We start from the raw sequence: 14319 nt of genomic DNA on the forward strand, positions 1-14319 counted from the left end.
TGGAATAAATGAATCCTAATTTCTTTCGTGTCAATTGAAACCTTAAATCGAGTTGTTGAAAATTTTGCCTTTTGCTTATGTCTAAGTAGGGAGCATTATTGAATAAATTTGGTTTCGGAATCTAAAGTTGGGGAGAGTAAAGTGAAAAGTTGATTAGAAACTTGGAAAAGTGAGTTTTTTATGAAAGGGTGAAAATTTGAAAAGAAACAAGAAAAAGAAATCACCCTTGAAACCATAGAGCAAAAAAAAAAAAAAACAAAGAAATGCTCATGATTGTGTGGATGTGGAAAGAAAAAGAAAAAGAAAAGATAGGGATCAAAGAAATGGAAATTGTGTAGAGTTGAATATTTGGGAATGCTCCCTTAGGATAGGCAACTTTGTAAATTCTCTTAATCATATCCTTTCTTGTAACCTAAGCCACATTACAACCTTTGAAAGACCTCTTGATTCTCATTTTTCACATGATTTGGTATTTGTTGTGATAACCGCATGATTTGAGTTGTTGTTGATTGAATTGCTTGGATGAGTGAAAGTAACCCTTCATGTTATTCATCATTATTATGATGCGTGTGTAAGTTTGATTCAATTTTGACATATATGGTTTTGAATTCCATTGGAATAATTTTTGCACTCAACCATTTTCCTTATTCATGTTTTGTCTAGAATTAATATAGGTGGACTGAGAAAAAATTGCCAAACACTTTTGAACCATTTGAATGTCCTTGGTAAATCCTTGCTCCAATCTTTTGTGTTATTGTCTTGGTTGTGATGGTGGAAACTTTTGTTTAGGGACAAACAAAATGCTAAGTTGGGGAGAGTTGTTAGGGACCAATTAGTACTACTTTTTATACCATTTTATTGGTCCCTTTTACCAAGTTTTGATGTTATTACACACTTTTATTCTCACTATTTTGTATAAATGCAATTAGGTTTAATTTATTTTGTTTTGAATAGTTATTTCACATTTTTGTTAGTTTTGTAGAATTTCTGGGATAAGAAGGCTTTGGATTGCAATACCACATCTTGGAGGAAGCTTGTCAAACAAGGAAGCTGGAGAAGCAACAGTTCGCGCCGCGAACTGCCTTCGCGTCGCGAAGGCTGCGAATCCAGCAAGCTGACTGAGGGTCAAAAGTGCTGTTCTGCAGGAAAAGTTTATTGCCATTTTGATGTCTTCCTGGGAATTGCTTTTCTGCTTTAGATGACAATGTCCAATTAGGGAAATGTCAACCTTTTTTGTTAGAGACAAAATACATTAATCCAGGGGATTGAAATCATACACATTTATCATTCACACATTGTTATTGAGAGCTTTTTGTAAGAGAGAAAAAGAGAGTTTTTCTTCTTTATCTTTCTGCTTTGAACAATGATGATGAGGAGCTAAACTCCCTTTTGTCAAGATTGGAGGTAGTAGCTATTCTCATATGTTTATGTATTCCATTTGATTTATATATATGATAAAGATTGTTGATGTATTGAATACTATTTTTGCCCTAAGTTGAAAACCAGATTTGAGTAGTTGTCGAGAGAGATTATTTGAATCTTGACATAAAACAGATTTTCAAGTAGTGAATAAGTTGTAGAGATAGATTTACTCATTACTCTTCTTTGGTATTAAACATTAAAGATTACTATATTGATAGTTAGGTGGAGAGATCGTCTAAGGATCAATATAGTGATTATCACAATATCATTTAGACATAAATGACTTTGAGAGGATACTTGAACATCATCAATAATCTTGAATCTATTTAATTATCATAAGGAATCATAAGCATTTGAAATAGTGAACTCCAATCTTGCCAAGCTTTTACATTAGATTAAAACCATTTTACTGTTTTTAGTGACATTTACTCACAAGATAATTTTCCAACCAAAACAACCTTGTTACTTTCTAAACTTACAACATTTGGATTATAGAACGGCGGTAATATCAACCAATCTCTGTGGATACGATATAAAAATATTTGCCGAAGATATACTTTTCAACAAGAAGTAACCTCGATCATTGATGAAAAAGTAGAACTAATGGAATTAAGGGTGAAGGAAGATTAATCCATGATCCTGAGTGTTGTCCCGAGAGGTGTGACCTGCATAAAAGAGGTCAAAAAGAGCTCCAGAGAAGGTTTCCAAGATTTACGTTCAATGCATAGTTGGAACACCTTCTTATAAGACCAAGCTCCCATATGAATTTTCAAGGGGGAAATTCTCTGACATTTCATCATAGCTACCTCAAAATTAGAAAAGCACAAACATACCTTCAACCTAGTAAAGAGGAATTCATACAAAGGAACCAATCAACCCTCGAAAGAGCTTATTACCCTTTCTATGGACCCTATTAGAAGAATCAACCAATCTGAGGTGTTGTCGACCATAGTGTCAGCATTGGTTATAGCCTCGATAGTGTTCAGGGCAGAAGGAGTCCCCACCACTTCGGCGGCCATCCAATGGTATCTATTGGCGTTATCTGACTCAATTAACTGAAGTCCCCTTCGGGACTGTTCCAAGACATAATGTGAAATTTCCCTCTGTACTCTAAATGGCGTGAGATTTTAACATAGTTGGCCTCACGAACATTCATTCGCATATACAGCTGGACGAAGCTACCAATGTGTTCCCTTCTTTGACTGACATCTTTTATTTCCGCCGTAGTCAAGAAAGGGGGAGGAAGAAGTTTCTCAAAAGAAATATCACCCCCATCGAATTTCTCTAAAAATAAAGCTTATGAGTGGAAAGATATTTGTTTAAATTAGAATCACCAGTCACTCCCTCCATTTCCAAATCACCAACTAGAGAGACGGTCACCGATTTAAAATCCCTAGTGACAGAGGAAAGGAATACGATTCAGACTTCATTCTCTTTTTCGAAGAAGAACTGCTACTTTCCTAATCACTCTATGATAATAGGGTTATCGCTCATCTTAACAAAGAAAAGTAAATTCTTGAATGAAAAGTTGAAGTGAAGAGAATGTACCTTGAAATGTAAGGTCAAAAGTATAAGCTTTGAAGCTTTGAATGCATGAAGATAGTTACTTCTGTAAAAAGTGAAAATGCTTTCAGAGAAGAGGAAAAGACTCAATAAAAATAAGGGCAAGTCAATCTAGAAGGTTGCAAGAATTCCCCCAAATTTCCTCCATCTTTATATAGGTGAAGATGATTGAGCGAATCAGATTGAAAGTAAGAAGCATGAACATATCAACGGTCAAATTTCATCTTGAGAATACGACCAGACTCAAGTGCACAGTAAGTAGCGTCACACCACTCTCTACCTTTTCAGGCCACACGTTAAGAGAAAAATAGCAAAACGCTTTTATGATGGGATTGAATTCAATGCTCATGTTCCCCATTAGTTTTTTACAAAATCAAAGCAATGCATGCCCACTTACGCACGAAAAACCATTCATGAGGTCCAGCCACGACTGCTAAAAGACTCCCTCCAACATCCAGAGTGCCCTACAAAGTCTTGGGGGCAACTGTTCCATGTCGACCAAAGGACCAATAAGATAAGGCCTACTTACTTTGCTTGTTCCGTTGAGCCCAAGGTATAAATACCTTTACAAAGGGTTTTCAGGTACACAATCTCTAATCTTAATTTTCACTACAGTTATCTTGAATCCTAACTGACTTAGACGTTGGAGTGTTAACCATGCAGGTACCCTCTAGGTCCACTGGAGATTAGCAACACCAATTTAAGATCAACCTCTATGATTCTAGAAGCATCAAGATCTCAATCTCCGATCTAAGGTTCCATATCACTAAATCACATAGGAAACTTCATTCCGCCGTAGCATCTGCAATCTCCTCCATTTCTGGTTCCATAACAGAACAATTTCTAAGGTGGCTTAAGAGAAACAACTGAGGAATGTGACTAGTAGGGAAAATTGTTCCTCCCTCAATTGAAGGAATACTTGGTCTCCTGCGCTTCATGTTTAGGAGGATGATAAAATTATTTCCTGGCTTTCTAGCCCAGGCCCAGATGGTCTTCTATAAATATCTCGATGCCATAATCCAGAGGGAGAGGACAAATTTCTTAGAAACACATAAAGAGGGTCTCTCATAATCTCTATGTAAGCATGCACTCAACAATTTCCATTCACCCTAAGACACCAGAATTCTTCAAGAATATGGTTACACCCTTATTGTACTTTTAGCAAGTACAATTGGTGCCCACTATAGGCCCTTCTAAAAACGAACATGGGTTACACCCATCTTCAGCTCGCAAGCGCCTATACCATCTTTTAAGCATGCTGACAAGGGGAGGTATTGTGACATCCATCAAAGTGGTGATGTCTGATTACACTATAATATATGGGTTTATTAGAGACAGAGAATCTAGATCCTCTCGTAGAAGATATGTTCATTATGTCTTGTTATTGGATGATGTGTCTGCCAACCCCATACCAAGTTTAGAAAAGAAGTTAGAACCTGAAATAATTTTCTCTAGAAAGGACGTCGTCGATGTACTTCCTCATAAGAATGAACATATGGTCATCATTGTATAATGTGACAATTAGAATATAAAGCTGAATGTGATTGACTTTGATAGCTTAGCAGATGTCTTATTATATGACGCATTTGAAAGGCTCTAGTTAGATCCATATGACATCCGCTTGTTCCAAGGTTTGTTGATTGGGATCTAAAGATGGAACATACAAGTAAAGGATCACATAACTCTCAAGACACTATTTGAGATTAATGAGCATGCAAAGATGATTGAGGTCAATTTTCTCATGGTAGACACTTTTTCTTCATACATCATCATGGGGCAACATGCCCTCAATATTTTAGGATTCGCCTTGTCAACCTTGTACATAAGTATGAAGTATTCGCTCTTTAATAAGCGTGTTGGATTATTCCAAGATGATCAAGAGGTTTCCCAATATTGCTACGAGGGTAACTCAAGATAAGAAGGGAAGAGATACTTACCACCTCTATTTTGCAACTTGACATACAATGAGCGAATTCTATAAACTTGGATCCCAAATTAAACCCCAAGAAAGAAATACTAGCACACACAAAAGATCTAAAGGAGGTCCAAATTGGGCCATAATATTTCCGAACCACAAACTAAGTACCTCCTCAATAAAACGGAAGAAGAAGATTTGATCTCCCTACTCAATAAAATATTGATTTATTAGCTTAGTCCTCTTTAGACTTGTTGGTATACACACCCAGGTGGTCTGTCACTATCTCGCCATAGAGTCTACTTTAATCTTGTGGCACAAAGAAAGAGAAAAGTTGGCGAACAGAAGAAGGAAGCGATCAATAAGGAGGTTAAAAAGTTTAAAAACACAAGTTTCATGATTGAGATCAAATACCCAACTTAGGTTGATAATGAGGTTATGGTTCATAAAGAATCAAATCAATGGAGAATGTGTATTGATTTCATTAATCTGGATGCAGCGTGCCTTAAATATTTGTATCCATTGTAATACATTGAATGGAGGATCGGAGAGTCCTCAGGTTACAAGACTATGAGCTTTATGGGCGCCTTCTTCCGTTATAACCAAATAAAGATGGAGACTTTGTACGCACTCTATACAGAGTTCATCTCCAACCAAGACAATTAGTATTACAATGTCATGTCATTTGGATTTGTAAACACGGTGAAAAATGGAGCGAAATGATGAAGAAAAGTGCAAAAATGCAGCATTCTGGTGCATGGCGTTCGCCATGGCCTTATGGTGTCCGCCATGGCACCAGAACACGTCAGCCTCTTCTTTAAAGCTCGTGAGTCCTCCATGAGCCTTGTGGCGACCGCCATTTTCCTTTAGAAACAGAATACGTGAAAATGGATAGGACTCACTCCTTCCCACTTTCCTACTTTTCCTCAACTACCTTGGAACGTGAATGAAGAAGTCTTACAGTGTTGTAGATCTATACAAGACGCTATTGTACCTAGTTTTTTATATATGGAGATATAGGTGAAGCACTGTTAGTTTAGTTTTAGCACAAAATTACATTTTCAAGTGATAAGCACTTGATTGACTGATTACCACAGATTAGTCTTAGGATTTGCTAGTACTCTTGGATCAACAACTTGGTTGTTATTATTTAAGTTTATTCCAGTTCCGCCTTTACTTCCAGTCCCGCATTTATTTTCCCACATTTACAGGTTCTTTATTATATCACTTTATTATTATTGGTATCGTATTCTGTAATTGCTTAAGCATGTTGTTTTCAATTGCAATTACCATGTTTAAGTTTTTTTCAATTAAGTTCATATCTAGCTAAACCTCTTAAGTCCCATTTGTGAGGACCATCGTTTCCGACGGGACTCGGTAATGAAATTGGTTTAAAGTCTTTATTAAATTATGTTTTGGTCTTTGTTTCTAAGTTTGATACGATTTTTCACGATAGTGAGAATCAATTAAGGTTCGAGTCAGCACTGCGAGAGCGTGGGGGTCGAACCAAATAGTAGGAACGAGGCATCGATCCTAAAGATGGCGAAAGCGTTTTAGGCATCAATTAGGATTTGTTCGGTTTTCAAAATGTGTTTCTTAATTAAAATGGGCGAGCGAGAGAAAAATCTCATGGTTAGGGAGCGTGGCTTTATTCAATAGCACGAGAGTGTGAGGTTTATTCTTTAAACTGATATTTTCTACTGAACACGATTTAACCGTAAGTCTGAGTCAATCTGTTGCAGAGTCCCTGAGGTGCGCAGAGTCCATATTTTAGTCTCTCTCTCTCTCTCTCTCTCTCTCTCTCTTTATTATCATATTTTCTAAATTAACTTCAGTTTCAATTTTTATTCGTTTACTTAAATAAATCATTCTCCTTAGCTTTATATAACACTGATAGATAACATTAGTTTGATTATTAGTCCCTATGGGTTTGATATCTTTTAAAATAATGCAATAGACTATGCACTTGCAGTTAGTAATTCGACAGACTCATATAGTCACGCAATCAAGTTTTTGGCGCCGTTGTCGGGGACTAATTTAGTCAATATTGTGATTCTGTTGTTGTGCAATATAGACTATGGATGAAGGACCACAAAACCGTCCTCTTAAGTATTATGATGTTCCTTCGCAGGAGGAACCACACAATAACAATGTTTCCCCTGACTTCGAACGAAACGATTTCGAATTAAAACCTTCGTTGTTATCAGCAGTACAACCAAACCAATTCTCTGGTAGTCCTAGAGATGATCCGAACCTTCATTTATCAATGTTTGTGCAGTATGTAGACACAGTTGGTGTCATCCCCAAAGCAATAAGACTACATTTTTTCCATTTTTCTTTAAGAGATAGAGCTGGAGCTTAGCTCCTGTCTCTACCATCCAACTTTGTCACTACATGGGACGAGTTGAAGAAAGTTTTCTTAGCGCGATATTTCCCACCAAGCAAGATTGTTATGCTAAGAGCCCAAATCAACGGATTTAGGCAGAAAGACAATGAATCTCTTTTCGACGATTGGGAGAGATACAAAGACATGATGAGACTTTGTCCACACCATGGACTTGAGCAATGGCTGATTATCCATACTTTCTATAATGGTCTTTTGTACAACACTAAGATGAATTTAAATGTTGCAGTTGGCGACGCTTTAATGGATAAACCTTATGAAGACGCCTATCAACTCATTGAAAACATGACGCAAAACCATTTCCAATGGGGAGGTGAGCGAACTTCTACAAAAAAACCAACTACGAAGACCAGAATGTATAAAGTCAATGACATAGACCACGTCAATGCTAAAGTAGATGCTCTTACTCAAAAGATTGAGAACTTAACCATAACCCCAACAACTTCCGTAGCTGCTGTGGCACCCAACCACGAATTATGTGGAACCCCTGGGCACATTAATGCTGAATGTCACTTATTGGCTGGTATTCCTACCGACAAAGTAAACCACGCCCAAGGAAACCCATATTCCAACACTTACAATCCTGGCTGGAGAAATCATCCAAAATTTTCTTATAAAAACAACAATGCTTTGTTTGCACCAAACCCAACACCTGTTGTACCTCCAGGTTATCATAAAGGAGCCTCTACTGCTCTAGAAGCACCTAGAAAGTCAAATCTCGAACTCATGATAGAAAACTTCATGAACTCCCAAGTTCAACAAAACAAATATTTCACATCAAAGTGCTCACACGAGTGAGCTGATGAAACAAATGTCAAGTAAGCTTGATGTTATGGCTACCCATAACAAAATGTTAGAAACCCAAATTTCTCAATTAGCCCAATAACAAGCAGCAACAACATCCCCAGCTGGAGCATTTCCTGGTCAACCTCAACCAAATCCCAAAGGTCATGCTAACTTTATCACGCTACAAAGTGGGACAAAATTAGATGGACCAGTTGACCCAAGACTTCAAAATCCAGCCATGAACCAAAACTCTGGTAAAGCAACTAAAATGGTAACAACCGATGATCAACCAGAAGAACAAAAGGATAAAAAAGAGGAAGACAAAAACGAAGAGGTCGTAGAGAAAGAAAAACCTTATGTGCCTCTGCCATCATACAAACCACCTATACCTTATCCTCAAAGACTTGCTAAGTCTAAAAATGAAGGGCAATTTAAGAAATTCGTATAACTTTTGAAACAACTGAATATCACTATACCTTTCATAGAAGCTATTACACAAATGCCCTCATATGCTAAGTTCCTTAAAGATATCTTATATAATAAGAAAAAGCTTAAGGACAATGAGACTGTTACACTTACTGCTGAGTGTAGCATTATAATCCAAAATAACATGCCTCATAAGCTAAAAGATCCAGGTAGTTTTTCCATACCTTGCGTAATCGGAAAGTTTATCATAGACAAAGCTATATGTGACTTAGGAGCCAGTGTTAGTTTAATGCTCTTATCCATATGTGAAAAACTCAAATTAGGAGAAGTAAGACTGACGAGAATGTCTCTTCAATTAGATGACTGTTATGTTAAATTTCCAGTAGGTGTGATAGAGAACGTTCCCGTTCGTATCGGTCAATTCTATATTCTTACCGACTTTATAATAATGGACATAAAGGAGGATTCCAACATCCCTATCATTTTAGGAAGACCCTTTTTGGCCACTGATGGAAACTATCATAGATGTGAAGAAAGGAAAGCTAACCTTTGAGGTTGGTGAAGAAAAAGTTGAATTTATTCTATCATAGTTCTTAAAGGCACCAGCTATAGAAGATTCTTGTTTTTTCCTAGACGTCATCGACGAACGCATTAGAGAAATGAAGATGGAACGATCTAAGTATACTGAAGTACTAAAGATTCCAGCACCTCCTATATTTGAAGATGATAATCGGCGTGAGCGATACGTAAATGACAGTCTAAGGGAATGTTTAACACTAACTCCTAATCTTATACCTTACCCAAAGAAACCTGGCGTAGAACTTAAAACATTACCCAAAGATTTAAGGTATGAATTCCTAGACACAGAGCTTGAAAGACCAGTAATAGTCAACACAAACTTAGAACAGATAGAAACCGAGAAATTACTACATGTCTTAAGAAAATACCCTACAACTCTAGGCTATAACATCTCAGATCTTAAAGGAATAAGTCCCTTTGTATGTATGCATCGCATTATTCTAGAAGAAGATTGCAAAACCTCTATAGAACACCAAAGGAGAATCAATCTTATCTTGAGTAATGTAGTCAAAATAGAGGTACAAAAGCTATTAGAAGCCGAAATTATATACCCGATATTCGATAGTCAATGGGTTAGCCCAGTGCATATCATACCTAAAAAGGGAGGTGTTACGGTTGTCAGTAATGAAAAAGGTGAATCACTAGCAAAACATACTCAAACTGGATGGAGAATGTGCATTGACTATAGGAAATTAAATAAAGCCACTCGTAAGGATCCTTTTCCTCTACCTTTTATCGATTAAATGCTTGAACGATTGGCTAAACATTCTCACTTCTGTTAGTTAGATGGTTATTCAGGATTTTTTCAAATTCCTATTCACCCTGATGACCAAGAAAAGACTACCTTCACCTGTCCTTATGGTACATTCGCCTACCGGCGAATGCTATTTGGACTATGTAACGCTCGCGCAATATTTCAACGATGCATGATGTCGATCTTTGCTGATTTTATAGATGACATAATGGAAGTATTTATGGATGACTTTTCTGTTTGTGGGTAGAGTTTTGAAGGATGTCTATCGAACATAGAAATTGTACTTGAAAGATGCATGAAAGTTAATCTTGTACTAAATTGGGAAAAATGCCATTTCATGGTCTGACAAGGAATCATACTTGGGCACATCGTGTCCGATAAAGGGATTGAAGTAGATAAAGCTAAAATAGGAATCATAGAAAACCTTCAACCTCTGAAAACCGTTAGAGAAATACATAGCTTTCTAGGACACACCGATTTATACCGACGTTTAATTAAGGATTTCTCTAAAATAACCAAACCACTATCTGACATATTAATGAAAGACGATGAATACCAGGTGAGACTCATAGTTGATCACAAATTAGGTCGCGCGAGAATACCAGGTGAATGAGACCTAATTGATCAAATATCTCGCAAAGGCACATAAATTATCTAATTGTTTTAAATTCTTTAAAGTGATATATGTGCCCAGGGAACAAAACTCTCAAGTAGGCATCTTCTAAAAGCATGCTAGCACCAAGAAACTTAGTCACAATCGGACAATCAAACAAGAAACTTTAGTCGTTCTCAATATTGAAGCAGAGGAAATCAATGCCATTAGAGTCACCCAACCCTCGGGTTGGATGGTTCCATAATACGTTACTTGACTATAAACGAGCTACTTTCAAACGAGCTGGAGATTGAGAAGATTTGAAAACTAGCAGCAAAATTTTCTCTAGTGTCTGAGAAATGGGAAGATCTTCCCCCATGCTAAGATGTTTGGGGAGGACAAGAGGATCCCGATCCTTACAAAAGTCCACTAGAGAATATGCAACAACCACATAGGCGTGCGATCTCTCGCCCACAAACTATTGAAGGAGGGCCATTATTGGCCTACCTTGATGAAAGATAGTGCATAATTCGTCAAGAATTGTGACAACTTCCATAGGCATTCCAATTTACATCATGCGCCAGTTGAGACTCTTCATTCCGTCACATCGCCCTAACCATTTTACCAGTGGGGCGTGGACATCCTATGTCATTTTCCCTTAAAGGAAACTAAAGCTCCTAATCGTTTGGGGTAGGTAGACTACTTCACAAAGTGGATAGAGACGCAGGTCATCTCCAAAATCACAATAGAGATGATTCAACGTTTCAATTAGCAACAAATTATATGTAAGTTTGACTGACCCATATTCATTGTATCAGACAACGAAACAAAGTTTGCTAGCTCAGATGTGCTGGATTTTTAACATCAGCGAAGGATACTCACAAAATTCATCTATTGTTCACATACAATCTAATGGACATGCATAAGTAAAAGTTAGTCAACGCTAGCCATAATTAGGCATGGCAACATAACCCGTACCCGCGGGTACCCACCCGAACCCGCCCCGAAGTTGACGGGGAAAACCCGTTTTGACTGGGTTTGAGTTTGGGTTTGGGTTTTCCCCGATTATAAAATATGGGGACGGGTCGGGTAATGGGGATACTAGTACCCACCCCGAACCCGCCCAGTTTATTTCATTATGTACATTACTGTTTATTTTTGATAATTTCGAATATTAAATATGTGATCAACGTTTTTATATTTTAATTTGAATTTATTATTTTAAATATTTGAAATGAATGTATGAAATTTTTTTAGATTGTTTTATTTTATTATACGTAATGTAGTTTTATTTTGGAAAAAAATAAATATTTCTATTAAAAAAATTGATTTCACTAAATGAATGGTGTTAGGGCGGAGATACCTGAACCCAACCCAAACCCGTTTGGATCGGATTTGAGTTTTGATTCTCCATCCCCATTTAGATTTGGACGGAGAACGGGGATTGTTTGAGAATTTGGGTTTAGATTTGGGGAGGTAAAAACCGTCCCCGACCCGCCCGTTGCCATGCTTAACCGTAATACTCTTCTTTACCACTTTCACCCTTTTCTCTCCCCCTTAAAACTAACATTAATCTTATTATCAAAGACACACGAATGATTTCCTAACCCCAATACGTCACAATGATGACTAATCCAATTAATCCAATCACCTCTGTTCATAAGCTAAATATTACTAAGAAATTATTAAATAAGGCCTAACATTGCTCATCAAAGCATATAGCTTTGAAGTTGCTGAAAAAGTAGTTTTCCCTCTTGAATTAACCCTCTTCTAATTTTACAAATCTCTCATTGAATAGCTTAAAAGTTTTAAGAAATATACGAAAGAGCCACCACAACAACTCAAAGAAAATGACAACGCCTAAAAAACAAAGGAAAAATGACAATCATAAGAACATATATAGAAGTCTCCCACCACTCACTATTTATCACATGACCTAGTTAGAAACACCAAACAATTAATATGCCAGCTCATTTACTATAATCTTTTCTCTATCTACACATATATTTCATGATTAACCTTCAACAATCCAACGAACAAACAAGAACAACTTAGTAATACTACAACAAATACAAACGTAGCTAGCACAACTAACTTTCTATTTGTCTATCAAACAGTCATGTTCATGTATCTCCATTGTAGAAGATACTTTACAAAAATATTAATGCACTTAATTCTCATTCATTGAATGAAAATCCTACTCTAATTCAACAAATCAAACAAATAATTAAAATAAATAATCAGGTTTTGTTGTCTTTTATTCACAAAAAGTTCATACAAATTTTAAAATATTTCAACAATTTTTTTTGGAAGGATAGAAAAATAAAATAAGATATTTTCTAAATTGTAATCTAATCTCCCCTAGATGAAGGAGACCAAGGTGTCATATCCATAGGATAACTACCCAACACTCGCAAGAATGATGTGAATTCCTGAACTTCCGCCAACGCGTTTTGTGCCCTAATTTCAGCCATAGAAGCTTCAAAATCAACATAAAACAAGTACTCAAAATGCTTCGCAGTTCCAACATTCGCATCGTCAACAAGCCTAATCGGACGGTTACGATGAGGCCTCGACTCAATCTTCGTTAAACTAATATTCCTAAACGCGAAAGCTGAAAGCACTTTGAAAAGCACTGAAGTTCCTTTATCGTGTGCGAAAACTATGCTTGTTTTGAATGGACGATCCGTCCGTGGAATTATCGGTTCTCGGGCTAACATAACGAACCGGGTCACGTTACTCGGGTCGTCCTGGATTCCGTCTGCTAGGATTTGTAAACCGTAAAGCTCCGCCGCGCGTGCGCTCGCGATTGCGGCTGTGTCGCGGAGGCTGTTTGTTGCGATGAATTCTGCTGCCCCGGCTGTGTCGTCCACGGCTTCACGTGCGACGTTGAGGCCGAGTTTTGTGAGCGTGTGTTCGCACTGAGAGAGTGCTTGTGGATGAGAGATTACTCGGGTTAGATATTCTTTTCGGATCCCTGGGAGAGCGAGGAGACAGTGGTGAACCGGGAGTTGAACTTCTCCGACGATATGGAGACGGTGACGGAGTAAGAGATCGTAATTCCGGTGGATCGAGCCTCCGAGGGAATTTTCCACCGGGAGAACGGCACGATCGGCGATCCAAAGCTCAACCGCTTGGAAAGCAACTTCGAATTGGTCACACGGAATGGCTTCGCAGTTTGGATAAGCTTTTCCGGCGGCTGCTTCAGAGTACGCGCCGGGGACGCCTTGGTACGCGACACGAAGCTGCGAGCCGTGCATCGGAGCAGGAGCGAGGTCTGAGATTGTGAGCGGCTTCGGTGGAAGCGGCTTTGAAAGCTCTCCGCCGAGGTTTCCGATGGGAACTAATTGCAGGTCAGTCACGTTGGTTTTGTGACCGTTGATGGCGGCGATGTTGTCGGACTTGCCTCCGTTAATCTCGGTGGAAGGTTTTTCCTGTGAAAAAGCATTGCTAGATAAAATAGCGCACGAGCTTTGCCAGTCGGCTCGGCTTGAGCCGACACCATAGCTTCCATGCTCTAACCCGTAAGCACATTTGATGAGAATCCGGGTCGGAGCGACCCGGTTAAGTGAACGACGGGGGCGTGTAATTATGTGGTTGAAATTGAGTACGTTGGAAGAGGGAGGTGGCGATAGAGTATGCATGTTTGTTAAGGGGGTGTTGAAAGTAAATTAAAAATGAAAGAGAAAAAGTGTGTTGAAGTTTAAGTGAAGGTTTATTTTGTGTGTTTAAAGCTTGGTTGTTCTCTTTTGGAGAAGGGAACGTCAAGCTGAGAAGAAATGGAGGTGGTTAAGGGGTTTAAATATTGTTGGAAGAGTGAAGCTAACGTACCAAGTCTTGAAGGGATGGTGTTTGTGGTCGTTCGGTCAAATCTCACA

General features: G+C 38.1%; 2 protein-coding genes and 1 non-coding gene across 3 annotated transcripts; 1 reads left to right on the forward strand and 2 right to left on the reverse strand.

Moving 5' to 3' along the window:
* Window positions 1-7352: 7352 nt before the first annotated feature.
* On the reverse strand, window positions 7353-7459 carry LOC127089668 (small nucleolar RNA R71). The gene has a single exon (XR_007791229.1). It is a non-coding gene; the product is annotated as a small nucleolar RNA R71 (small nucleolar RNA).
* An 899-nt stretch (window positions 7460-8358) lies between these two features.
* LOC127082162 (uncharacterized) lies at window positions 8359-9069 on the forward strand. Its single transcript, XM_051022386.1, has 2 exons — window positions 8359-8532; window positions 8635-9069. Exons 1-2 carry the CDS (start codon window positions 8359-8361, stop codon window positions 9067-9069), a joined length of 609 nt encoding a protein of 202 aa, XP_050878343.1.
* Window positions 9070-12668: 3599 nt separating this feature from the next.
* On the reverse strand, window positions 12669-14280 carry LOC127086592 (arogenate dehydratase 3, chloroplastic). Its single transcript, XM_051027374.1, has one exon. It carries the CDS (start codon window positions 14083-14085, stop codon window positions 12793-12795), a length of 1293 nt encoding a protein of 430 aa, XP_050883331.1. The 5' UTR covers window positions 14086-14280; the 3' UTR covers window positions 12669-12792.
* Between the last annotated feature and the right edge of the window lie 39 nt (window positions 14281-14319).

Source organism: Lathyrus oleraceus, chromosome 5, assembly GCF_024323335.1.
Source record: "Lathyrus oleraceus cultivar Zhongwan6 chromosome 5, CAAS_Psat_ZW6_1.0, whole genome shotgun sequence".
Taxonomy (NCBI): domain Eukaryota; kingdom Viridiplantae; phylum Streptophyta; class Magnoliopsida; order Fabales; family Fabaceae; genus Lathyrus; species Lathyrus oleraceus.

Excerpts from the sequence above, each read along its gene's own strand:
- LOC127082162 (XM_051022386.1), top strand. The coding sequence starts at position 8,359 with ATGGTAACAACCGATGATCAACCAGAAGAACAAAAGGATAAAAAAGAG. Across the intron at positions 8,533-8,634 it reads AAGGGCAATTTAAGAAATTC|AAAAAGCTTAAGGACAATGA; the intron begins GTATAACTTTTG and ends TTATATAATAAG.
- LOC127086592 (XM_051027374.1), bottom strand. The coding sequence starts at position 14,085 with ATGCATACTCTATCGCCACCTCCCTCTTCCAACGTACTCAATTTCAAC.